At 37.2% G+C, this 24,916-nt stretch overlaps 1 protein-coding gene across 3 annotated transcripts; it reads left to right on the forward strand.

The window, feature by feature from the left end:
- The first annotated feature begins 1,712 nt into the window (after positions 1 to 1,712).
- Positions 1,713 to 24,768, forward strand: ALY3 (DNA binding protein). Of its 3 annotated transcripts, none has more exons than XM_059589252.2 (21): positions 1,713 to 1,884; positions 3,637 to 3,778; positions 3,940 to 4,038; positions 4,307 to 4,369; positions 4,646 to 4,723; positions 5,615 to 5,804; positions 6,102 to 6,361; positions 6,451 to 6,817; positions 7,895 to 7,960; positions 13,690 to 13,910; positions 14,031 to 14,093; positions 15,638 to 15,964; positions 16,058 to 16,236; positions 16,350 to 16,632; positions 17,923 to 18,114; positions 18,686 to 18,847; positions 18,974 to 19,117; positions 20,522 to 20,740; positions 21,358 to 21,651; positions 23,837 to 24,001; positions 24,282 to 24,768. In XM_059589252.2, the coding sequence occupies exons 2-20, from the start codon at positions 3,653 to 3,655 to the stop codon at positions 23,999 to 24,001; spliced, it is 3,498 nt and encodes a 1,165-aa protein (XP_059445235.2). In that variant the 5' UTR covers positions 1,713 to 1,884; positions 3,637 to 3,652; the 3' UTR covers positions 24,282 to 24,768. The 3 variants fall into 3 exon arrangements, with proteins under 3 accessions (XP_059445235.2, XP_059445242.2, XP_059445246.2); XM_059589259.2 differs by having other exon boundaries at positions 14,037 to 14,093; XM_059589263.2 differs by lacking the exons at positions 23,837 to 24,001; positions 24,282 to 24,768 and having other exon boundaries at positions 20,522 to 20,749; positions 21,358 to 21,446.
- The last annotated feature ends 148 nt before the right edge of the window (positions 24,769 to 24,916 follow it).

The following is a 24,916-nucleotide window of genomic DNA, read 5'->3' on the forward strand; positions in this document are numbered from 1 at the left end:
TTGTTATTTCAAGTTTTATTTGTGTCATTGAGGAACTTAAGATGTGAAGCCCTACATATGTCATGTAACTTGGATGTGGATTTGGTTTTAACATTGCAGGAGCATTGTGTGGATCAATATCTGATCAATTGAAAATTCTATTTTTATTTCTTGCACGTATATACATGATATGTATCCAGGAATGATGTACATACTCAAATCAGATAATCGGATTGTGATGCCTCTTTCATGTATTTACCTACTTTCCAGCCTTCCTCTTGGCTAGGAGCAAGTGATAAATGGTAAAGGTAAAAGAACATGCTATGTGTGGAAAAGATGACTGAAACTTGCAGGAATTAATTGCAGTAGCTCAAGCCTTTCTGAATTGCCATTTATCTGACATCAAATGATATTTCTGTGTTCATGTCTAAACATTACTGTGCATGTGTCTTGCAATTAGATCTGGCAGATCTCGAAGCCGAGTATTATGATGAAGACACAACTTTGCATACAACTTTCTTGACATCCTCTGTTTCCCTTGTGCATTCACTTTTCAGAGGAAAAACTAATCAAAATGTCGTGGGAAAAAAGAAAAAAAGAAAAAAGGTATCAATAGAAACAGAGGAAACACACCACATTTGAAGAAATATGATGACTTGAAGTAGCTCTAAATCTTCACTATCCTCCATTCCAAGTTCCAGATTTGAAGATATGATGACTTGAAACTTGAATTTGAAATGCTTGAGAACAATGTGGGATACATGAAAATTATCTAAGAAAGTTTTTGAAGAGTATTTTTGGCAATGCCTAAAACTCTTATGAGAGTTCCCTCAAATAAAAAAATAAAAAAAACAAAAAAAAACTTGTCTTCAAGCATCGATGACGAACCTAGAACTCATCTTTTGTAGTGAATAACATCCATGCTCTAAATCTAGACATACCCTAAACCATAGAAAATCAATTGAAGCTTATTGTCAAGCAGCACCATTGAGGCTTTCGCATTTGCTTAGCCGCTTACAATTTGCATTAGTCATTTACAATTGTCAACCAAATGGATGGTGATGAGTAATACTACGAGCACATTTGAGATTGTGTTTGAAAAATAGAGCTTTTAAATAAAGAAACATTTTTTTGGCAAAAGTTTTATTTTAAAGCTTTCGTCAAAAGTGCGTTTTAGTTATTTTCAGAATGAAAAAAAAAAAAAAAATCAAAAAAGTGCTTTTAATTTTTTTTACCAAACATGCTAGTTTTTGTTTGGCACAACTTTTTAGGTACTAAATGTATTTTTTAAGCTCTCAAATGCAATTTTAAATAAGCTCTAGAGATGATCCTTGCTCAGGTCGTATAATAAAAAAAATAAGAAATAATTTTATAAGCTCAGAAAAAAAAAAATAAATTGTTTGATAAATTAAAAGTCTTCTATTTAAGGAAAAGTTTTAAATTTAGGAGGGGAATCCAAGCCGTAGCTTGAGTTCATCTCCTTTTAGACCATTCAATAAGCAAGAAATTAACAAACCCAAAACATACGGGTCGGATTAATCCCAAACACCACGTGTACGGCTGATGCTATCCCACACCCGGGTCCCTCGAAGACCTTTCACACCCCAATACCCACGTAAAATCCAAAAAACGGAAAACAAAAGAGAAGAAAAATTTAAAAATTTAAAAATCTGACACAAGTATAATTACAAAACTCTCTCGGCCCATTATTATTTTAAAGTTTCGCGGTTATGCCCTCGAATTCTTATTCTCAATCCTCTTCTTCTTCTTCAATCATCACCATTCACCATCTTCTTCTTCTCCTCCTCCACCACAGCTCGGTTCTCGTATTCATGTGCTGCTCGATCGGCGGGCGGCTTTACTCTCTGACTTTGTGCTCGCGAGGTAGCGGACGCTGTTTGATCGGTGAGCGCGCATTTGCCGATTGCTTGAATTTTCTTTTACTTAGGGTTGTTAAGGTTGGAATTCCTTACTGTTTGTTGAAGCGTTAGGGATTTCGGGTTTGGTTGCCGAGAAAACTGAGAGCTAGGAGCGAGATCAAAAGCCTATGAATTCTATGCATGTTGTTTAGTTAAATTTTCAACGGATCCCAAGCTTAGCCGAAATAGTTGTGTTTGGTTGAGTTTCAGTGAATTGGTTTTTCTTTTTGATTTTCGGTCCAAAATTTATTGTTACTTTTAGTTTTCAGCAATTGTTTCTCAGCAGCCTAACGATTTAGTATCAATAATTGCTACTGTTACTGTTCATTTCTTGCTCAGAAGCTATCCGAGTTTTGATTGGCATGAATTTGCGTTGTGTCTCTCAATACAGTCAAGGAATCTAAGCTTTTTTCTTGGACCTTCTGTTTGGTTGGCGGGAAACTGACGGAAGGGAAAAAGCATATAGAGAGATGGGGTTGTAAAATGGGAAAGCTTACTTTGCGTAAGCCAAGTAGGTGGAGGATTTTTGTTCTATCTGATTTAATTGAGTGAAATCTGAAAATCTAATATCTCTTTGATGGGTATGGGACGCATCTGCTGATCTTGCTTTGGCAAGTCGGTTGTTGTAACCTGGTCACGGGCTAAGGTTATGCCTGCACGTGTAAGGTTAATCTTAATCCCAGTTTAGTGCAGGAACTTTTTACCGTTTAGATGGATTTGAATTTCAGTAGATTTGGCTCTTAGAGGAACTGCTAGAGGGGTATTATAGCGAGGGCGGGAATCAAGGAGAAACAAGCAATCTGCAGATCTTCTAAGATACAGTGACACCTCTTGCTGTAAACAATTGTATCAAACAAGCAAACTTTTCAGTGCTTGTCATTCGTGCAACGTGTTAGCGTAGGACTTACTGGTTTTTGGGTTATTTACATGCAGTTTGGTTCAGTGGGAAAATGAGGGAAATGCAGATTATATAATCATTCATATATTATTATTATTATTTTTTTTCCAGTTTTGAATGAAATGTTTTGGTTTTAAATGAAGGGAAAATTACTTAAGTAGACTAGTCAAATCATTTGCTTTGGGCTTGGCTGAGTGGAAACTTTTCTTTTCGTCCCATATTCGGAGCCTATAAATTAAATGCTATTTGCAATCTGGCATTAATTGCTTGCTTACTCTTTGTGTTATCAGCAAAAGAAGGATTAACGTTCTTTCCCTTCTGGTTGCTGATGTAACATTTATGAAGATGTCAACAGATTTGAAATTTCTTTTATAGCTTATTAGAGATAATAGTAGTTGAGCATCTTGCAACTACATTCATCCTGCTTCTTGGTTCTCAGATACTTCCCAATTCTTATCCTTACTTTATAAACATATTGCACACATAAAATAGAAATAGTTACTTGAGAAACATATCCAATACTTCTTGGATACTTTTGCTACTTTTTGAAGAATTATCATTTTGGCGAATCTCTTATCTTTTTGTATTCTTACTTTGTTTAACATCTATAATCTTCAATTCCCAAGTTGTGTGTGTATGTTCCTCTGGGTTACATTTCTATTTTCTACTCATATTTCTCAAATTTGATTTTTAAAGTTGAACTGAAAAAAAAAAAAAAAAAATTCATTTTCTTGGGGATGATGTTAGCCGGTTCTAGTATAATTTGTTAGCTTTGCTTTTCTTCAATGATATTGTTTTGCTAACCCATTTTCTGCTTCTTGGTATCATGATATGTTATAGACAACTGAGGAAACTCATGGCCCCATCAAGAAAATCGAGAAGCGTGAACAAGCGGTTTTCCAATATTAATGAGGTTGCTTCTAGTAAAGATGGAGAAAATGCTAACAAAAGGCAGCGGGTCAGTCCTGGCTTTGCTCAGAAGGTAATTGTGTTCTAAACTCGCCATGGTAGATGGGCTTTCCCCACTAGATTTATGCTTAAGTATAGTTTATAATATCTTGATATCCTTGAAATTGGTAAGAAGCAACTTGCTGAAAAGTTGGATTTATTTTTAATTTATTTCCATCTTCCTATTATATGTAGAAGCGGAAGTTGTCTGACATGTTAGGACCTCAATGGAGCAAGGAAGAGCTTGAGCGCTTTTATGCAGCATATCGTAAGCATGGGAAAGATTGGAAGAGGGTCAGTATATACTTCACAATATAATGCAGTATTCTAATTAAAAATAGTTGACCTGGTTAAATGCTGTTATCTAAATTAGGCTTTCTGCATTTGGCCAACGTTAGATATACATCTAGAGGTGTTAGTTGGACTCCACAGTAAATTTCGTGGGAACAACCTTGCAACTTCATGTTTGAACCTTTTATTATTCTACTTTAATACATGGAATCATAACCATCTTAATATTTTAGTTATTAAATCTTCCGCTTCCTGTTTCTTGTTTCTTTAGGTGGCTGCTGTAGTGCGTAACCGCTCTGTGGATATGGTAGAGGCCCTTTACACTATGAATAAGGTAGTAATGGTTTTCCACCTGAACGTACCCAGTAACTCATCCTGATTTATTTATTTTTCACTGCTTCTAGTTTATTGACGTGTCATTTTTGTGTGTCAAATTTTATGTTATAACAATTGATCAAATATTTGTTTCACACCCAGAGGGTTGCTTGCTTCTCTTGATTTATGTTTATCTTTTAATTTAAACTTTTGATGTGACACGAGGAAGAGAATTTTGGTCATCTTGGTTTTTGTTTGTGAAACATGGTGATTTTGGTTTATGTTATGTTTTCAGGCCTACTTATCTCTTCCTGAGGGTACTGCTTCTGTGGTTGGACTAATAGCTATGATGACTGATCACTATTCTGTACTGGTGAGATTGGATTTCAATTATAGTACACAGGATTAGACTTTTATATGTATCTTACTTTTTGGAATTCTCATGCAGCTGGTGCTCCAATTGATTGCCGTTGATTATTTGTATGTTACGATGTTGTTGTTTTATTCTCTTTACAAGTACTGCAGGAGGAAAGGAAACTACATCTTTTGTAATGAAAAATTGAGGAACAAAACTAGAAAAAGTTGTTGACTAATTAAAACATATTCCTATGGCAACAGTCAGTGGTTCACTATTGCTTTTTATGGGAGAGGGTTTGCTATTTTTATGCCTTTCACCCACCTTAGTTTGCTTGTTCAAGAGGAGTGCTGTTACCCATCTGTGGGATCATGTCTCTTGTAAGCTCCCCATAATTTTCAATGGTGGCATTTGTCAATTTTGTGAATCCTTTTGCAGCATAAATCAGGCTCATCAAGGATGTAGATGATAGAGTATATAAGTGATTTAGATGTTAGTGGTTAGTACAATTTTTTGGGTTAGGAGTTACTTGAAATTTTGATTACGACTTCTAACATTCATCTGATTATGGATAATTAAGACCTGTCATATGTTATTTGCTTAGAGAAAAATTCAAAATAATAAAATGGGTCAATGACTGGTGAGCAATTTCATAAAGTTCCAAGCTTAGGACCCAGCAGTTTATAGTTTGTTGATACTATAAAATGTCATCTCCTCAGTGTCTATTTGAAGTTCTTTATCTAGGGGGATTACCTTTATTACAGGGGTGAGTGGAATCAGTAGGGAGACTGCTTTAGCCTTTCTTTGGCTAATTAATGAAGTGTTTGTGTCTATTATGCATTGGTTGGTGCCAAGAAGGTTGTGGGGATAGCATCATTAGAACTAATTAAATGTTCTGTGAGGTGGCAGGAAGGAAGTGATAGTGAAGAAGAAAGTAATGGGGATGCAGGAGCATCTCGGAAGCCTCAAAAGCGGGCACGGGGAAAAATCCAGAATAACACCTCTAAAGAATTAGTTGGGCACTTTCCTGACCTTTCACGGTCCCAGTCCTTTGCATCAAGTTATGGCTGCCTGTCATTGTTAAAGAAGAGGCGATCTGGTGGGAATCCTTGTTCTCTCTCTCTCTCTCTCTCTCTCTGCGTATGGGTAGTTTGGCCGTTTGTGTTAAAAATTGAAATCTAGTAACCATACTAGACCTTCCAGGCCTCATGAAGATATATGGAATCTTTGCTGCAATGTTAATTCTTTTAACATCTTGTTGCTGGACCTTTTACCTTTGTCTTCGGAAGAAAAATATTTTATCCTTTTGGGAGAGTGAGGAGTGGGGTTCAGTTTAACATTATGTTGATTTTATTGAGTCTCAACTTTGTTGATGTTGTTTAGGATTTTCTTTTAGGAATTAAGCCCCATGCTGTTAAAAAAAGGACGCCTCGGGTCCCTGTTTCTTACGATAGAGATAATGGAGAGAAGTATTTTTCACCAGCCAGGCAAAGTTCAAAACAAAGGGTGGATGCTAAAGATGATGATGTTGCCCATGAGATTGCATTAGTGTTGACAGAGGCTTCACAAAGAGGTGGTTCTCCCCAACTTTCTCAAACACCAAACAGAAAAACAAAAGGTGCCATGCGGTCATCTGTTCAGAACTGTGAAAAGATGGTAACTTTTTATTTGACAGTTTCTGTTGCTTTTTCTTATATTACTTTAAGGTAATTAGTTAGTCACTAGTGACCCCTTTTGCTTATCAGCATGCTGAAGCAGAGATGAGTTCTGCCAAGCTTCGTGTTAGTGAAGTGGATGAGGATGGTTGTGAATTAAGCTTAGGAAGCACTGAAGCTGATAATGGCGATTATGCTAGAGATAAAAGAAATTCAAGAGGTAGAGAAGGTGCCGGTACTGTAGAAGGTCAACAAAAGGGGAAGAGATACAATGCAAAGAAGCCAGAAGTTGAAGAAAGTATAAATGATGATTTGGATGACATAAAGGAAGCCTGTAGTGGAACAGAGGAAGGACAAAAACCTGTTGCTGTCAAAGGAAAGCTTGAAAGTGAGGTTGTTGCCAGGTCCTCTTTCAAGGGTCTGAGGAAGAGAAGTAAAAAAGTTCTTTTTGGAGAAGGTACATTATCAATCGTTCTTAAGCCAGGCCTTATTGGTCTCAGTATTTTTGTTATTGTTCTCTCTTACCCTCGGTAATAACATCTCTTTGTGCTTTTATTGATTGAATTCTAAGTGAGGATTGTACCATTGTCTCCTGCAACTTGACTTTTTTTCCCTTGGCATTTGTAGTTCTTATTACTATGGTCTTTTGCATTTGTTTTACCAAGTAGACGCAATCTGGTTGTATATTTTTATAGAACAGTTTAAATTCTAAAATCTGATTTCTTTTCCTAACTACATGATGTTTTATGATAAAAAAAATTGAATATTGAACATAAGTACCTTTTCTCATACAAATATAATTCTTAATCTCCACTTCCTGATTTATTTTGATATCATTTCAGAAGCAAGTTTCTCCTTTTGTCAATAAATCAAGCAGTGCTAGTATTAAGGAGACCACACAGGAGAAGGGTGAAGTTGGTTTGAATAGTCATTTTATATTCCTTGAATAGTTAACTGTGTTCTTTTAAGTTTGCGTGCCTAGAATTCAAATTGATTACGGAAGATTTTGGTATCAACCCAATAGATACCACAGTGAGTAATTGTTATGAACATAGAAACCTTTTGAGCTGAGCTGACCAAGGTTCATGTGTATTTCCCTTGGTTTTAGTTTCTGTATTGTGGGGCTAAAAGTGATTTTTTTGAAGAATGGTTGGATCCTGAATTTGGAAATAACTTATCACAAATTTGATTGGTATTAGAGAGTTTAAAAATTGGTTAGAGCACATTAATTATGTTATAGGACAAGAGGAGATTCTAAGAGATGATGTTTCTGTGCATTTACTTCCTTTTGTTTATTTCCTGAAGCAATATCAGTTCCACAATATGCTAGATTTTCTAATTGATGCTGTCATCACTATTTTTCTAGGTCTTACCAGGTGTTTAATCAATTTGTTAATGCTAATTCTATGAACCTCGGTCCTCCCCATGTCCCCAAATTAATTTGCTTTGTTGACCTTTAAGTTTGACCTCTTTCCATTTTTGTTGAAGCATGTTTCTAACTCATTTGTTGTTCTTTACTCTTCTCTTCATGTAGATGAAGGCTCTGCCTTTGATGCCTTGCAAACTTTGGCAGATCTGTCTTTGATGATGCCAGATACCGGTAAGAGATCTATGTTTTGACAAATAATATTGAATAATAAGCTTTTCTAAAAGTGTCATGTGAGGACTAATCGCTGACATTAGGTGCTTACTTGCTCTTGACAAATGTAAGAGATCTATTATAATTCTTGTTAAATGGTGCATACACTTTGTTGGAACAATTCATGTCGATCACTTGCAAAACAGAAAACGTAAGCAAAAGAGCTTGCTGAGATATGCCGGTGGGGGATAGCTTAGCCTAAGCAGCAAATTGCTTATAGAAGTATAGTGAACAATCTAGAATCCAATTCCGTACCTAGGTGCTGTGTTTCCCTTTTATAAGCATGCTGGCTGTTGAGACCCATATAAGTGGATCCCTTATTGGAGTGAATCTTGGGATTTTCTGGATTTGACATTTTAGAGTCTATCCCTTGATTTTTGCTGGAGGTTATGGGTTTTCAAATGTTCCCGCACAAACTCTATCACCAGATCTCGAGGGATAAGATCCCTCAAGATCTCATCCTGGATTATGGGCTTTGTTTGCCCTTTGAGTCCATGCCATCTTTATAGTGGGCTTGAAAACCTGGGTGGCCCAATTCCCAATAGTTACCTCCCAATTCTCTAATCTGACGTGTTGATTATGGGAATTTATTGTTTTAGGGGATTGGTGCCGACCCTTGGGATTTTATTGCCCATTAGCTTCCAGAGATGATAACTGAACTGGCTCTCTTGGAATTCACTGGCACGAGTGGCAATTAATGCAAGGCTTACTTTAGGGTTGCATGTCTTTTGAGACTGTCCCCTATTAAATGTTAGGCCGTCACATTGCACCATCAAATCATTTCGCGTGTCTCAGTGCTTCTTCCTCAAGCTTTGGTTTTCCTTTCTTTCGTTTTCCGCCATTGTCGTCATCTTTGTAATACTGGCAAATTACCATTTACACGATTTTTCTAGATGGTTCTTCTTGAGAATCATGTTTTTCAGAGTCTATGTCGAGCAGATTCCTTCGTTTGAGTATTTTACTGGTCGAGACAACCTAGTAAGCCTCCTTTTGAGTTTAGCTCTCCCTCTTCTAGAACCTGTTGTGCCTCACCTTCGGCAGTTGGCTTTTAATCCCTCTGTTCGCATTAACCTGGACTCTAAATCTCCTCGGACCTTTCCTGTCAATTCTGATTCCATTGATGAACTTGTCCAGATTGGTGGAGAAGAGATGCCTGATGCTAGGGGCATTAGTGAGTTTGGGACTCATTGTCCATTAGTTGATACTGAGGCAAGGGTTACTCCAGGGAGTGAGATCGGTACTTCAGAAAGTAATCCATCGCATAATTGGGTCCCTGATGAATCCCCTTTGAAATCTACCCCAGAGGATACTTAGTAGCCCTTAGATTAGTTTAAAAAACTTGTTTTTGAACTTGTTTCTGCGGGCTTGTAAATATTTTTACTTTGCAGCAAGTATAATCTTTAATGAAGCAATTGTCTTTCTTCTCTCTTCTTTTTGTCTCTTTACTTATTGTTGTGTGCCCAGTATGCTTTAACATAAGAACATTACTTCAACAAGCAGTGCTTCAACAAGCAACGAGTAAGTTGTAAAGAGAGGATCGCTTTCCTGATTACTTTTATGTGCTTAACAATTGGATATAAGTGTGGTATCCCTTATAAAAGATGATGCCATTCGATCATTTTGTTAAGGCATTATCTTTTATATGATTGTTGCTTGTCTCGGAAACGGGTTGGTAGGCAACTCTATTTATGAGGATAGGATTTGAAGTTCTAGAGCCTTTTCGGTCTCGGAAATGGGCTCGTAAGCAACTCTATTTCCAAGATAATTTAAGGATAGGATTTGAAGTCCTAGAGCCTTATCGGTCTCAGAAACAGGCTTGTAATTAACTCTATTTCCGAGATAATTCGAGGATAGGACTTGAAGTCCTAGAGCCTCATCGCTCTAGGAAACGGGCTCTTAAGCAACTCTATTTCCGAGATAATTTGAGCATTGGTTTGTCATTTTCATTGGATTGATAGACCATTGAATTTGCGTCAGAATTTGCATATGAATTTTATTCAAGAACATCAACTATTACATTTTTTGGAATATTTTTTTCAGATTCCGCGTTACAAGGCCTCAATAGTTTCTTCCCTCCTCGTGTTTCCAAATGATATGCTCCTCCTTGATGCACCCAATCACTTGGTATGGTCATTCCCATGTCGGGGCTAGTTTTCCTTCAGAATCTAATTTCACTTTTCGTAGCACCCAACCTCCGATTCCAAACTTTCTTGGTTTCACCCTCCAGTTGAAGTATTGGGCTGTCTTCTGCTGATATGCTGCAATTGTAACTCTCGCATCATCCCTTTTCTCCTATAGGAGGTCCAAGTGTAGCTTCATGCCTTCGTTGTTAAGCGCTGAGTTGTAATTCTCCACACAAAAGCTGGTTGACTCAATCTCTACGGGAATTACTGCATCCACTCCGAAGGCCAGGGTGAAGGGAGTCTCCTCGGTTGGACTTCTTTTAGTGTTTCAGTACTCCCATAAAACCTCATAAAGATGATCCGCCCATTCTCCTTTTCTTCGACCCAACTTTTTCTTCATTGTTCTGAAAATTGTCTTGTTTGTGGCCTCTACTTGCCCATTTGCCTAGGGATGGCATGGAGAGGGAAATAGTCCTTGATGTGGAGTTTGGAGCACTAATCTCTGAAAGGTCTGCAATCAAACTGCTTTCCATTATCAATGACGATGGCATAGGGCAACCCATACTGACACAATACCGAATTCCAGAGGAATTTTATCATGTTGTTTGTGGTTATGGTGGTGAGGGCTTTAGCTTTCTTCAACCCATTTAGTGAAATAATCCACCGCTACAACCACAAATTTTACATTGCCTCTTCCTCGAGACAGAGGTCCGTCAATATCTACCCCTCATTGTGCGAATAGCCATGGTGAGGAAATGGAACTGAGCTCTTCTAATGCAAGCATGAAATCTCAGTGGGCAAGGACATTACTTGAAATATCAACATATTCAATGCTAGACTCTGGTACTTTACTGAAGTTGGTTTTAGTAATAAAACGGGTTAAATGTAGTTTTGGTACTTGTGGTTAAGACCAAAATCAAACGGCCTCCTTGGTTTCAAAAACTGTCACACGTAGTACCTGTCTTTAACTGAAAAACCCACTTGGTACTTCCATCCAGATTCAGTCCATTTTTTTGACGGAGCTCCACGTCACTGCACTTAAAAACGTGATACGTGTCCATTTTGCCACACATGAAGGACAACTCACCAAAGTCTATGACGTGGCTGTGTATCACATGTGGTACCTAAGTTTTTATTGCCATGCGGGATAAAAAGATAATAAAAAATTACCAAATCCTAAAAAAAAAAAAATCCCCCAAATCGATTGAGCAAAAACCCATTTATCAAATTTATCTCCAAATTGGTTGAACCCTAGAAAATTCACCCACTCAAGAGCTAGAAGAATCTCAAGAAAAGATTGACAAGCACCGCCTGGAAGAGAATTTTGCGGTGTTAAACACAGGGATATACGAGTTCAAGTCTTGCGGCCACAAGTATGTTGAAGTGGTGAATATGATGGGGCAAGGAATGCATCATAGCATATATACGTCTTCTGTCTGATGAGAAAGAGAGAGATGGGTGTTCCGTGTGTAGATATTATTAAAAATGAAAAAAAAAGGGGGTTTATCGTGTAGAGTGTTGGAAGCAACAAGTGTGAGAATCCTGGTGTCAGACTTTCTTTTCCCCTTCCTTCGTTGGTTCTGTTCACTCATTGTCCCTCCCTTGGTGTTTGTATCTAAGTGTCTCACACAGGGATATTGTGGACACATGAAAAGGGTAATTAAGTTAAGCCACGTTCAGGCCCTGGAGAGTGGGTCTTGTCAAAAGTAGGCCGATGGATCTGTCAAGATTTCAAAGCCAAATCGAGCATATGAAGAGTGGCTCTGCAAAGATCAGCAACTAGTTAGTTGGATAAACACCACCTCCCTTTATGGCTCAGGTAATAGATGTGATTCATGCACATCAGATCTGGAAAGGGGCTGACAAGGGCATTGCTGAAGAAATCCAGGGTCTAGAGGCTCTAGCAGTACTTGAGGGACTCCGGAAGCTCGCTGGCGAGCTTCATTTACCATGACAGAATTGGTCAACTTGGGAAGACAATAAAAAACACAAAGCTGCAGAGTTCGTCTGATTTGGGGAAAATATTATAACTAGGGTTCAACCAATTTGGGGATAAATTTGATAAATGGGTTTTGTTCAATCGATTTGGGGTTTTTTTTTTTTTAAGGATTTGGTAATTTTTTAGGGTTAAATACTAAATACCCCTCCTGGGGTTTTGTTGCTTTATTTTTTCTCTCCTAGGGTTTGATTTTTATCACAGGAGGTCCCTGTGGTTTTAATAATAGACCAAATTAATCTTTTGTCAGTTGACCGTTAATTGACTCAACGGAAATCCACGTGGACCAATCAAATGTCAACACGTGGCACATATTTAAAATTTTTTTTTTTTAAATTAAAAAATAATGTATATTTAAAAAAAAAAAAAAAAAAAAATATATAATTTTTTTTCTTTAATTTAAGAAAAAAAATTTAAGTAGGTGCCACGTGTCAACATTTGATTGGTCTATGTGGATTTCCGTTGAGTCAACTAACGGTCAACTGACAGAAGAACTAATTTGGTCTATTATCAAAACCATAGGGATCTCCTGTGATAAAAATCAAACCCTAAGGGGGAAAAAATAAAGCAACGAAACCCCAGGGGGGTATTTAGTATTTAACCCAATTTTTTATTATTTGTTTATCCCACGTGGGATAGAAAACTTAGGTACCGCCTATGATACATGGCCACGTCATAAGCTTTGGTGAGTCGTCCTTCATATGTGTCAAAATGGACACATGTCACGTTTTTAAGTGAGGAGACGTGGAGCTCCATTTAAAAAATGGACGGAATCTAGACGGAAGTACAAAGTGGGGTTTTCAGTTAAAGATAGGTATCACATGTGACACTTTTTGAAACCAAGGCGGCCGTTTGATTTTGGCCTTAACCACAAGTACCAAAACTGCATTTAACCCTAAAAATTTTGTAAAGAAATGTACAGTTCTGAACAGCAGTAATAAGTATTACTAGTGATGACAAATTGCTAAACCCAGTCAATGAATAGATGCTTTAAAAGAACAATAACATAATCTGATCCTAGGAAGCTCTTTGTTTATACTCTCATGCCAATTAAATGATTGCTTCTATGTAAAAAGTGGTGAGGCTACAGTATGCTTTTGTACTAAATGCAATTTTCAAGTTGGGTTTACTAGCTAATAAATTGCAAGTCCTCATGGCTTTTCACAGTTTTACAAGCAGGGTGTGTGTAAGTTTTCATTCATATTGCTGTAAATTTTGAAAAGCAAAAAACATTAGATCTAGCTTGACAGTTCAATTTGTCAAAAGGCTTTCGCTAATGGTCCTTTTAATATTCTTGATATCACAGAAGATTCTGTTTTCAATGATGATGCTTACTTAGAGTAAATTTGCTATGCCTGATTCGTTGCTATCTGTGATTTTCTATGTACTACTTTTCTATACCTTTGGGTTGTCTTTGTGTTAATTTGTTTGTGTGATATAGTTTGGCTAGCCAGAGGATGGCAACAGTAAATATTTATGTAAGCATGTTATGATTTTGTTCTTTAAATATATTCTGTACTATTAGCTAATTTCACTGAAGATCTGATCTTCTGTTGTTTTATGTTTGTTAGAGTTATCTGCACTGGACAAAGAAGAAAGTCTTGATATGATTGACAAGTCTAAGGTGAAAGGGAATCATTTTATTCCTGGAGTCAAAGTCAGTTCTTTGAGAACTGCTAAGCTGGACAAAGGTTTTGCTCACAACATTGGTGCTATTCCAGAAACGAAGGAAGAAACTCACCAATCTAATACTGGAATGCGAAAAAGGAAACAAAAAATTTTACCTTTTAAAGTAAGAAAAGATGAAACTTCAATTCATATCAATTTGCTTCTATTCCTCTTTGTTGGTGATAATCTATTATTTTATTTGGTCTTGGCATGAATTTATGACCATATGTAAATTTTTTGTTAGTTGCAGAATGTTGAAAATGAAGCTCGTTCTGATTCTCATATGAGCGAATCTAAAAAAATTGAGGTGGGTAATTCTTTGCACCCTGAAAGTTTATAAGGTGCGATTACAGAGGTTCCATGTAACTAATGATTTTTTTTTCAAGATATTGAATATCTTATTTTCTAAGCAAATGTCTTATAGGATGTTCTTGCACCATAGCACCCATTGTAAATATCATATACATATGGCATGTCGCCTTGTAGGTTTGAGTTGCGCCTAGTGTAACTCTTGTCAATGTTACACCGTTGAGAATTTTTCATTGGATGAGTATTTTGACAAACCCACTTTTAGATTACATGATCTCCTTATACTTCCTATGTTCGCCAAATATCAAGATGATAAGATATTAATAACTATTTCATCTACAAAATTTTAATTGTTTTGTTAGTTTTTAAATGTTTACATAATACATGAGCTTATGGATTTGATCTTAAATGACTTGATTGACATGAAATTTGATGTGCGCCTATAGACAAAGAGAACATGTAATCTAACGATGGGGATTGTCAAAGTGTTAATTCGACTGAAAGTAATTGAGTGATGTAAGATTCACATAAAGTCTCACCAAGTGTAACTTGAATCAAACCCTATAAGTTCTAGTGTACTGACTTCTATGAGGTTTATGTGCATTGGAATCATATATATCGCCTTTTGGGCTTGGATTGAACATGAGTTACTCTATAAAGGAGAAAATTATTTTCAAAAGGGGACCATACTTGCGTTTGGTCGAGTTTGGCTTGCCTCCAGTGAGGAAAATCACTAGAGATTCTCTTGTAAAAAAATAAACAGCGGAGATGGCCCCCAATGGAAAAGAACTGGAGTTCTCCCCTAATCATCCCATTTCCACTATTTATTTTTTCACAAGAGATCTTCAGTGAAAGAGGCAAGCTAAACTCTTGTATCAAATTGTTTTCAGAAAGGAGAGCAAATGTTAAATTTGCATTCTATGTTAATATCTCTGCTTACAGCAGGTTGAAGTTGATATCCTTTCTTCCAAGTCTCTTCATTATTGATTTCTTCTGGTTATGTTACAGAAATCCATGATTTTCATCCATGTGTCTCCCAACATGGTGAATCATTAGTCCTAACATCTTAAACTATGAGGAAGTAGGTCAGCATTTAGATCAAGCAAACCAGTAGTGGCCCCCTTCCTTCCCTGTCTAGGCTTGGTAGTTGCACCAAATCAACTGCAGGCCTTGCACATGCATGTGGAACAGGAGAAAATACCTAAATGGGGGGTCATCTAGACTTGAACCAAAGACCTCATATACAATGACGCTTTGATGCCATGTTGGTGAACCATAAGTTCGAACATCTTAAGCTATTAGGAAGTGGGCCAGAATGTACATTAGGCAAATCGTTAATATGTGTGTGTGCCTGTGTCCTTTTCTTCAATTCTTTTAAAGTTTGTTATGGAGTACTGACCAAGTTGAAATTAGTTATAATGTCTCACTTTATCATAAATTGGTCTTTATGGTTACTGCATTTATATTGTCTTCTTTGTATCTTGTGGATATTCTTACTTGGGGAACATTTGGTGTCTGTGTACCCACTGCACTTGGTTGTAGGCTATTGCTGAAGTGAAGGTGTCCTTGAGTAAAGGTAAACGCTCTTCTCATAATGCCACACAACCAAAACCAGGAAAGATGGTGAAACCAACAGAACATACATCCTCAAGTACTGATCTCAGAAGGGAAGGGAACGATTCAGCTCTATCAACTTTACAGGTTTCATCAGCAGACCAGGTCAAACTACCAACTAAAGTTAGGAGTAGGCGGAAGATGGATGTACAGAAACTACTGATACAGAATGATTCAAAGTCTTCTGAAAGTATATTTAATGAACATCCTAAGATACCCATTCCTTCACCTGATGACAGAGCAGTTAGTCTGAAGGTCGGATACTTACCATTGATTATATTGCCGTAAAATTGAGTTTTTTGAATAGTTGACTGTTTTTATTAATATTTTTTTTTATGTATATTACAGGAAAAGCTTTCTAATTGCCTATCTGGGTATCAAGCACGGAGATGGTGCACTTTTGAGTGGTTCTACAGTGCAATTGATTATCCATGGTTTGCAAAAAGGGAGTTCGTGGAGTACTTGGATCATGTTGGATTGGGTCATGTTCCAAGATTAACCCGTGTTGAATGGGGTGTCATAAGGAGGTATTTGATTCTCAACTGGTTCTTTCATTTGATGTCCATACTATGCTCTTTCATACATTATTGATAAAGTGTTGGCTACTAAATGCTTCACTTGTGATTTCTTGTTGCTGCAGTTCACTTGGCAGACCCCGAAGATTTTCTGAGCAATTTCTGAAGGAAGAGAGAGAGAAGCTAAATCAGTACCGGGAATCTGTTAGAAGACATTATGCTGAACTTCGTGCTGGTACCAGGGAAGGGCTTCCAACTGATTTAGCTCGTCCTTTATCAGTTGGACAACGTGTTATTGCTCTTCATCCGAGGACACGAGAAATTCATGATGGAAGTGTATTAACTGTTGACCATAGTAGGTGTCGAATTCAGTTTGACCGGCCTGAACTAGGGGTTGAATTTGTCCTGGTACTTTTTTCTTCCTCTCAATGCATTGTTCTACGACATTCATATATCTTGTCCCATTAAAAGCTTTAAAAATTTTGCACAGTTAAATAGTTTTGTATTTCATTTATTTCGTTTATAAGGAAAGTTAATAGGAAGATAATAAACTAGCGCTTCAAATTTGAAGAAGTTTGATTTAGTGATTTAAATTTTTTCCTCTGACTTAATAAATTAATAATACTAGATGGGGTAGAACACACATATTGCATTGCTACCTCAAGTATCCTCCCATGCCCCTGCTTTTTTTTTTTTTTTTTTTTTTTCTTTTTTTTTTACTTATCAAAAAAAAAACAAAGCAAGGCGCTTCAGACCTACCTCTGCAGAATAAACCTTGAACCCGTGCACCGCACCCTCAGAAGTTTCCCTACATGGATTAGGGTAAATCACTGGCTTTTTACACCAGTAGCTCCTAAGAGGGAGTTCGCACCTAACAAATCTCGAACTTGGGATCTAAGGCTGGTACTCCCTAAGACCACAAGCCTCAACCACTAGGCCAATCCCTTGGGGTTTCCTGCACCCCTCCTGTTATCCTTGTGTTGGTTTGTGGCAATTATTAGAGAAGTTGATGGAATTACCTATCAAAAAAAATAGAGAAGTTGATGCCAAGTGTTTAACCTAGGAAAGTGGTTACTAGCATTTTTTTTAATTATTGTTATACCTTTGAAGTTGTAGATGTTTGTTACATGGAATCTTCATACCCTGAGATCACATAATTAGTGGGAGTCTATAGTTGTAGCAGATTGTTAAGCTTCTTGCGAACAACTGACTCAGCACATGGTAATCAGGCCTTTCCTTCTTGTAAGATGTTAAGGAAACTACAAATTTTTGCCAGATTTTTCATTGGTGGATTTTATTTTGATGACGCTGCCCCACAGTTGTGGGGAGGGGTTGGGGCCTCTTCAATTTTTTTTCTTAAATTAATTATCTTAATGCCCATTACTTTTTGTTGAGTATAAAATAGTTGTAGTTCATGTTTGGTTTAATAATTGCATATCGTAAAAATATGTTACATGCATTCAGAATAAGTATCAGAAGACAATTTTTGCATTATCTGGTTGTGATAAAAGAATATCGTATTCTGTTGTTATTGTAATTGAGCGATTGTACATGTCTTTTCTTTCTCAGGTTTGTTTTGGATAAGGTCTTACTGTTAACTATTTTATTGAATTCCAACCCTTAAGTATGCAAGGCATTCTGTTTATCATTTTATATTCTTTCAAGGATGGAATGGTATAATACCTTTTCTCATTGCAGGATATTGATTGCATGCCTTTAAATCCAGTGGAAAATATGCCTGCAACTCTTATTAGAAATGTCGCTGTGAATAAATTATTTGAAAACTTCAATGAGCTCAAGATTAAATTTTCCCCAAATGAGAACCTGGACAACACAGATGGTCCTTATAATTCCACATCATCTCATCAGATCAGCAATTTATTAAAGCAGGTAAAAGTTAGTAGTCTCTCGAATTTAAATTTTGTCATTTCCTATAATTAATTGGTTCAATGCCTAAGTCCTTTTAACTGCGAAGTATACATGTATTCTAGTATCATTATTTTGTAATTTGAAGGAAAGGGTGGTTAGTTTTGTACTTTAAATTGTAGGGTGAATTGCATTTGTCAATGAAAAATGCGTCGGTTTAACTGTTCATTACAAAGAGCAGTCTTTCAGAGGTCTCCACGTGTGAGTGTGTCTGTGTGTGCACATCTTGCAAAGACCATCAGAAGTACACTGCTATCCTGTTCGATTGAAGCTATTCAATCTCAATTGGATTGTGTTTATGTTGCTCACAATGGTGCTGCTAAATTTGAGTGTAATTTATCCTGACTATCTGTTGTTGCTTCCCTATGCCTTAACTCCGTGTGTATAGGGCCTAATTTTCTGTTGTTCATTTTGTCTTTTCTGAGTGCCTGAACCTATGGCCTCAAATTTCATAACTCTTGTAAGAGTATGATATGGAAAACACCTGAAATCAAATTGATCATATTATTAAACTTGCGGACACTGTTTTGGTCAGGGTGGGTCACCAAGTTCTGGCGTTCCAGCTAAAGTAAAGCCTAGTGAAATCACTAATACCCAACAAGCAGCAAATTCTCAGTTTTCACTTCTTGCCCAGATTCAAGCAAAGGAAGCTGATATACAAGCTCTTTCTGCGTTGACTTGTTCTCTTGAGAAAAAGGTTATACCTCTTAATGGCTATTTCTGCATCAATGTTAGATGTTTTTCACTGTTAGATTTTCTTCTATTTAAAGATGCAAAGTTGGTGGTTGAAAAGTGAGCTGATGGATCATTTTAAAACTTATAGGAAGCTGTGGTGTCAGAGCTGAAGCGCATGAATGAAGCGGTATTTGAAAACAAAAAAGATGGGGATAACTCTCTCAAGGATTCAGAACATTTTAAGAAGCAATATGCTGCAGTACTCTTACAGTTAAATGAAGTCAATGAGCAGGCATGAACTCTTATTTACTAACTTCCAGATTTAATTTGTTTTTATTATGGTTTGTATGAATGGTTTAAGGACAAAAGGGGAGGCTATTAAACTTGTTTTCTTGTAGCCTACCACACATATTATTATATAGGGTTAGAGAAATATTACAATGACCAAAATATTCTCAAGCCCTAATGACTCACAAACCCTAAGAACTCTTCTAACACTTCCTCTAAAGTTGGAGCATAAATATCATATAAGTTCAGCTTGGAAGAAACAAGCAAACGAAAAACATACTCTAAAACTCTCCCTCAAGCTGGAACAGCTTGGAGCACACATTACAAAGACCAATAAAATTAAATTTAATAAGAAAATACGCTAAAAAACTTCTACGCTGGTCGAAGACTCACCGGAAACCGCAACGGGTGGTTGGATCTCACTGAAAAACACCAAGGCCGATAGGATCTCGCCGGAAAACAACAAGGACCAGTTGGAACCCACTACAAAACATCAAGGCCGGTCGGATCTCGCCGCAAAACATTAAGAGTAGATCGGATCTCACCGCAAAACACCAAAGCCGGTCAGATCTTGATGACTAACAATGATCACGTTTCACGTGATCAACCAATAACGAGGAACTACTTGAGCAACAAACCCGATGGAAGCTTCATGTAGCCCAAACCAAACTTATATCTTCTTCACCAACTAACTTGCCGAAAACCTACCGGCGATGACTAGATCTCACCGGAAACTGATGGATACCACCGGAACCACCAGAACTTGCCATCGGAGACGATCATACAGTGCCAGAAAACACCACAAAAGGCCACCGGAGACTCAGAAATCGCTGGAGATCACAAAACACGGTCGTGAAACACTACAAAACCGCCAGAACTCGCCGGAGACGACTAGACAGTGCCAAAAAACATCACAATGGAAGCTCATATCTCGCCGGTGACACCAACTACGAGTGCTACAGAACTAAACGACAAGCACCGCGAAAGTTTTTTTTTTTTCCCAAACTCAACAACATATATATATATATATATATATATATATATATATATATATATATATATATTGTATTTTCTCACAACGAACATCTTTCAGGGCACTGCCCATGTGGGCACTAAGCCCACATCGGTGGTGCTACCACTAGAAGAACACTCACCAACAACAACACGAGGGATTCAACCAAAACAAAAAGAACGGAAAACTAAGACTACAAACAAATGGCCAAAATCTAACTATTAAACTTGTTCTCTTGTAGCCTACCACACATATTATTATATAGGTTAGAGAAATATTACAATGACCAAAATACCCCCAAACCCTAATAACTCTTCTAACAGTTTTCTATCATAATGCACTGCTTTGCTTTTCCGAATGCAGCAATTGCTTGAGGTTAACACCTTTCATCTGCAGGTTTCTTCTGCTCTGTTTTGCTTGAGGCAACGTAACACGTATCAACAGAGCTCCCCACTTATGTTGTTGAAGCCCACGGCTAGTTTAGGTGACCCTGGTGGTCAGTTGAACTCTTTCGATTGTTCTACTTGTCATAACCAAGAATCTGGGCCTCATGTTACTGAAATTGTCGAAAGTTCAAGAACAAAAGCTCAAATTATGGTTGAAGTGGCTATGCAGGTATGAAAGGTCATTTACATAATCCCTGTCCTGGTGTCCTTTTGCAATTGCTTGTAATTCTTGTAACTTGCTATAGTCTCAAGAATCAATATTCTGATTACATTGTCTGAATATCATGTTTTGCAATCAGTTCCAAATTGAGTCGGAATATCATGTTCTTACATTGTCTTTTGCATGCAAATCATAGAACTTGCCATCAGAGCACTTGATGGAAGTGCTTCACCTCCATCATACTGAAATTCTAATCACATTGGGGGGTTCGCATGTCCCTTCATCACAATTTTAGACATGCATAATTGATCCTAAATTCCGGAATTCAATGGAAATGTTTTATTGGAGTCCTAGGGAAGCATTCTCTTTGGATAGTAATACTTAACGGGACCTAATTTGGCAATTTTGAGGCAACAAATACCCCAACAGAGTGCTGCTGGATGGACAGTAGATGGTTTAGTTTTAGACTGTTTTCTGGCAAACAACTATTTTCTTTATAAGTTTTTGGTTGAGCCACACTGACGGTATACACAGGTTTACAAGGTTAATCCATCGTAGTGACCACTTCAGTTCTCTGGTTTTCAGGGCAGTGCTTTTATCTGACCATTATTTCCTCCTGATTTCAGGCAGTTTCATGTTTTAGAAAGGGGGGAGTTAACATTGAGAAGATTGAGGAGGCTATAGATTTTGTAAATAATCAGCTTTTAGTAGATGAATCTAGCATGTTAGCCAGGAGGGCTTCCACTCCTGCGGATTCTATTCATGTTACTGAGGCATCTCAGGATCATTCAACTGCCTGTACATCGTCAGCAACTGATCATGCACCTGATCCTAAGTCAGACACATTGTCCGACCGAAATGAAGCAAAAATCCCTTCAGAACTTATTGCTAACTGTATAGCTACTTTGTTCATGATTCAGGTAAATTCTAACATATATTCCATAATTTTCTTTTTACAATCTATTAATATGAAACCAAAAGGTTTGATGTGCTGCAACTTTCTATTGTTTAGTTGTGTTTCCTAATTCAGAATGACCACCCCCAAACACACACCTGCCACGGAGCTCTTGGCCGCTTTTTCATAAATAAAAAAAAGATTCCCTTTATCGATCTGCTTTTGCTTGAATGTAGGATTCTGGATTTAAACCCCAAGTTGTTATTAATCCAATTTACCAAACAAATAATGATTAACAAAATTATCAACTTTAAAGCCAAACACCACATATATCAATATTAAAATCAAGGCAAAGATAAAACAATCAACACAGATTTTAGTAACGAAGTAGGAACCTTTTAAAGAACTCTTCAAAATTAAAACAATTCTAGGAGCCGGCCAACCCCAAAAGCATCTACTATAGAAGACTTATGTTACAAAATTGTTCTACTTGCAAAACCTATGTAACTCTAAAGACGTAATCTTGTAACCCCGGTAAATGACATGCTCACCTTTCACCCTAGTGGCTCTATAACCTTTGGTCTTTTTCTACACGGATCACCTTGACAAACGAACCCTGTCCACTTCAAAACCAGAACTCCGGTGGTTGCATGTTATTCTGTGGTTTGATCTGGCAAAGAAGAAACTAAGAGAAGTTTATGATCTGTTTAGGCTCAAGAATAATGATAAACTTCTCTCACAATGAAGGAATAATGTCTCTGTGTTTGGAAGGAGTTGGTTATGAGGCTTATAAAGAATGGAAGAAAACAAATCGTTTTAGACTAAATTGGCTAGGGTTTTACAATTCTCTCGCTGGCGGCATTCAGATGCGGTCCGACCATGCTCTAAGCTGACTATTCTGGAACTCGTAATTTTATGTATTGAAGACTTTTGGTTGACCAAGTTACAACCACCCTTGTGATTGGGCCTCTTGAGAGTTAAAATTTTGAAGCTTTGAAGTACTCTGTTCAACGCGAACCAACCATCGCTCCAATCGAGTTGTTCTGAAACTCCTAATCAACTGCACTGAACACTCTTGTTCGGACGATTTCCAACTGAGACTCCAACTGAGCTATTCTATCTAGATTTTCAGACTGTTATTAACAGCTTGTTTTAACCTAGTAAACATTAAAATTGAAAATTGTTCATGAAATACGAAGTTGTAATCATTTGAATTAACTTATCAACGCCACTAAGCTGTCCTTCATTTGATGTCTGAATCAAAAGATACACAAACTTGAATTCTTATGTCTTGGATCAACTTTTACACCGGCTTAACCTTAGATCTAACTTACAACCAAACATGTTTTGACAATGAATTTGTCAACACTAAAAACCTAACAAAATTTTAGTTTCTGTATCAAATGATCATTTTGTGTTGATAGGCATTTTGGATATGCCAATTCTTTAGGCCCAATGGGATCTCCATTCCAAATGAATAAGGGGAGGAGTGTGACTTAGATTTACCTATCAAAATGGAAAAAAGAAAAAAATATAGACATCTTTGACCGAGTTCCCCATGAGTAGGAGAGGAGCGTGAGTTCACAGGTTCAATTCCGTGTTGGTGTGTGAGTTCGATTTACCTATTAATATGTACAAAAGAAAAAAGATAAGACATCTTTGCGGGGATCAGTGTCACCTGGTAAAACAATCATATCAAGTTTTATCTTCACTGACTATCTGGTGAGAGTCATATTTACTGGTGGTGTCTTTGGGATGATCCCATCTTTGACAGTTACATATGAACATGAGATGATGATGACTCTCTTTTGTATAACCAGTTGCACTCGAAACTTCCTCTGATTTTGAACATTATGGCATCAAAAGCCAGGGGGATTGACAAATTATAACCCTAAAAGGCTCTAACCAAACACTGGGAGGAATGTTAACAAAGTCATTTTACATCAAAAACTAACAAAATCTTATGCATTTCAAAAGGGTTTTCAAAGTCAAATGGTTTAGGGTTAAAACAATGCAATGCAAAATTAATTAGATATATGAGTTGCTTAGTGAAGTCCTTGCTCTTTCTAATATCTTCCAGTTGTAATGGTTTGTGTTTGACATTAGCAAATATTATTACTAGCTTCATGGTTATGTTCACTATTGCAATTGGAAAGCTGGTACTTTGTAACCTCTGATTCTAATAATCTACACTAAAAACAAAATTGCAGAAATGCACGGAACGTCAGTTTCCACCAGCTGATGTTGCCCAGGTGCTTGATTCTGCTGTAACAAGTTTGCAGCCATGTTGTTCACAGAATCTTCCAATTTACGCAGAGATACAGAAATGCATGGGAATTATCAGAAATCAGATATTGGCACTCATACCTACATAGGTACATACAGACTCTTGCTTCTGTCTTGTCTGTAAAATCTGCACTGCATGAGTGAGCTTTTCCACCCAACGTTATGTGCAGTGTCTCCTCCTTACCCCACCTCTTTACCCTTCACCATCAAGAGGAATCAATACATGCATGAAAATATTTCAAGTGAATTTGTGTACAACTGTTTTCAGTACATGAAGCTAACATCTTGTTTTCTTCTGCTTTTTTGATGTTCATCTATTTTCTTTCTATTTTTTCGCGAGCTTAAATGAGCACTTGGAATGTTGTGCAGCAATCATTACTGAAGCAATATATTTCAATCCGGGTTCATCATTGCCTTGGCGGAGTAAGCTTATATGCCATAAATAGAATTTGGTTTCACAAGCCTGCTTGAGGAAGAGAGGAGAGGGAGAGAGTGCTGTGATATTCGGAGGGGAGCAAGCACTGTTGTAATTATACGACACAATGGGGTAGTGGCGATGCATAGCGTTTTGCTCCTCATTAGTGTGTCCACCGGCAGCTTCACCTCAGGCCAAACAATCAATCACTCTCAGAAAACAAGGTAAAATGCCCGAAAATTCATTGGGACGCAAATTAAATTCATGATTGTAATTTGTAAGTAGATTGCCACTGATGGGTGTCCAACATGCCAGCAATGGGGTGTCTACTAACAGCTGACGCATGTTGGTCCCACGTTCCACCCGTTATAAGATATCTTTCCCACATTACAAGTAATCTGTTACCATATGCTTTAAGCTTCATGTTTACATCTTACTTTAGTTACAACTTGCACGATATCAAGAAGTTTTTCTCCGAAATTATGAGGATTTTTCTAATATTTCAAGTCCAACAAACTAAAAAGAAGCAAAATATACAAAGAAGAGATGGGAGGATTACAACAAACTCCCCGTTAAAGTCAATAATTGA

The sequence above is a fragment of the Corylus avellana genome, chromosome 2, assembly GCF_965113065.1.
Source record: "Corylus avellana chromosome 2, dhCorAvel1.hap1.2, whole genome shotgun sequence".
In the NCBI taxonomy this organism is placed as follows: domain Eukaryota; kingdom Viridiplantae; phylum Streptophyta; class Magnoliopsida; order Fagales; family Betulaceae; genus Corylus; species Corylus avellana.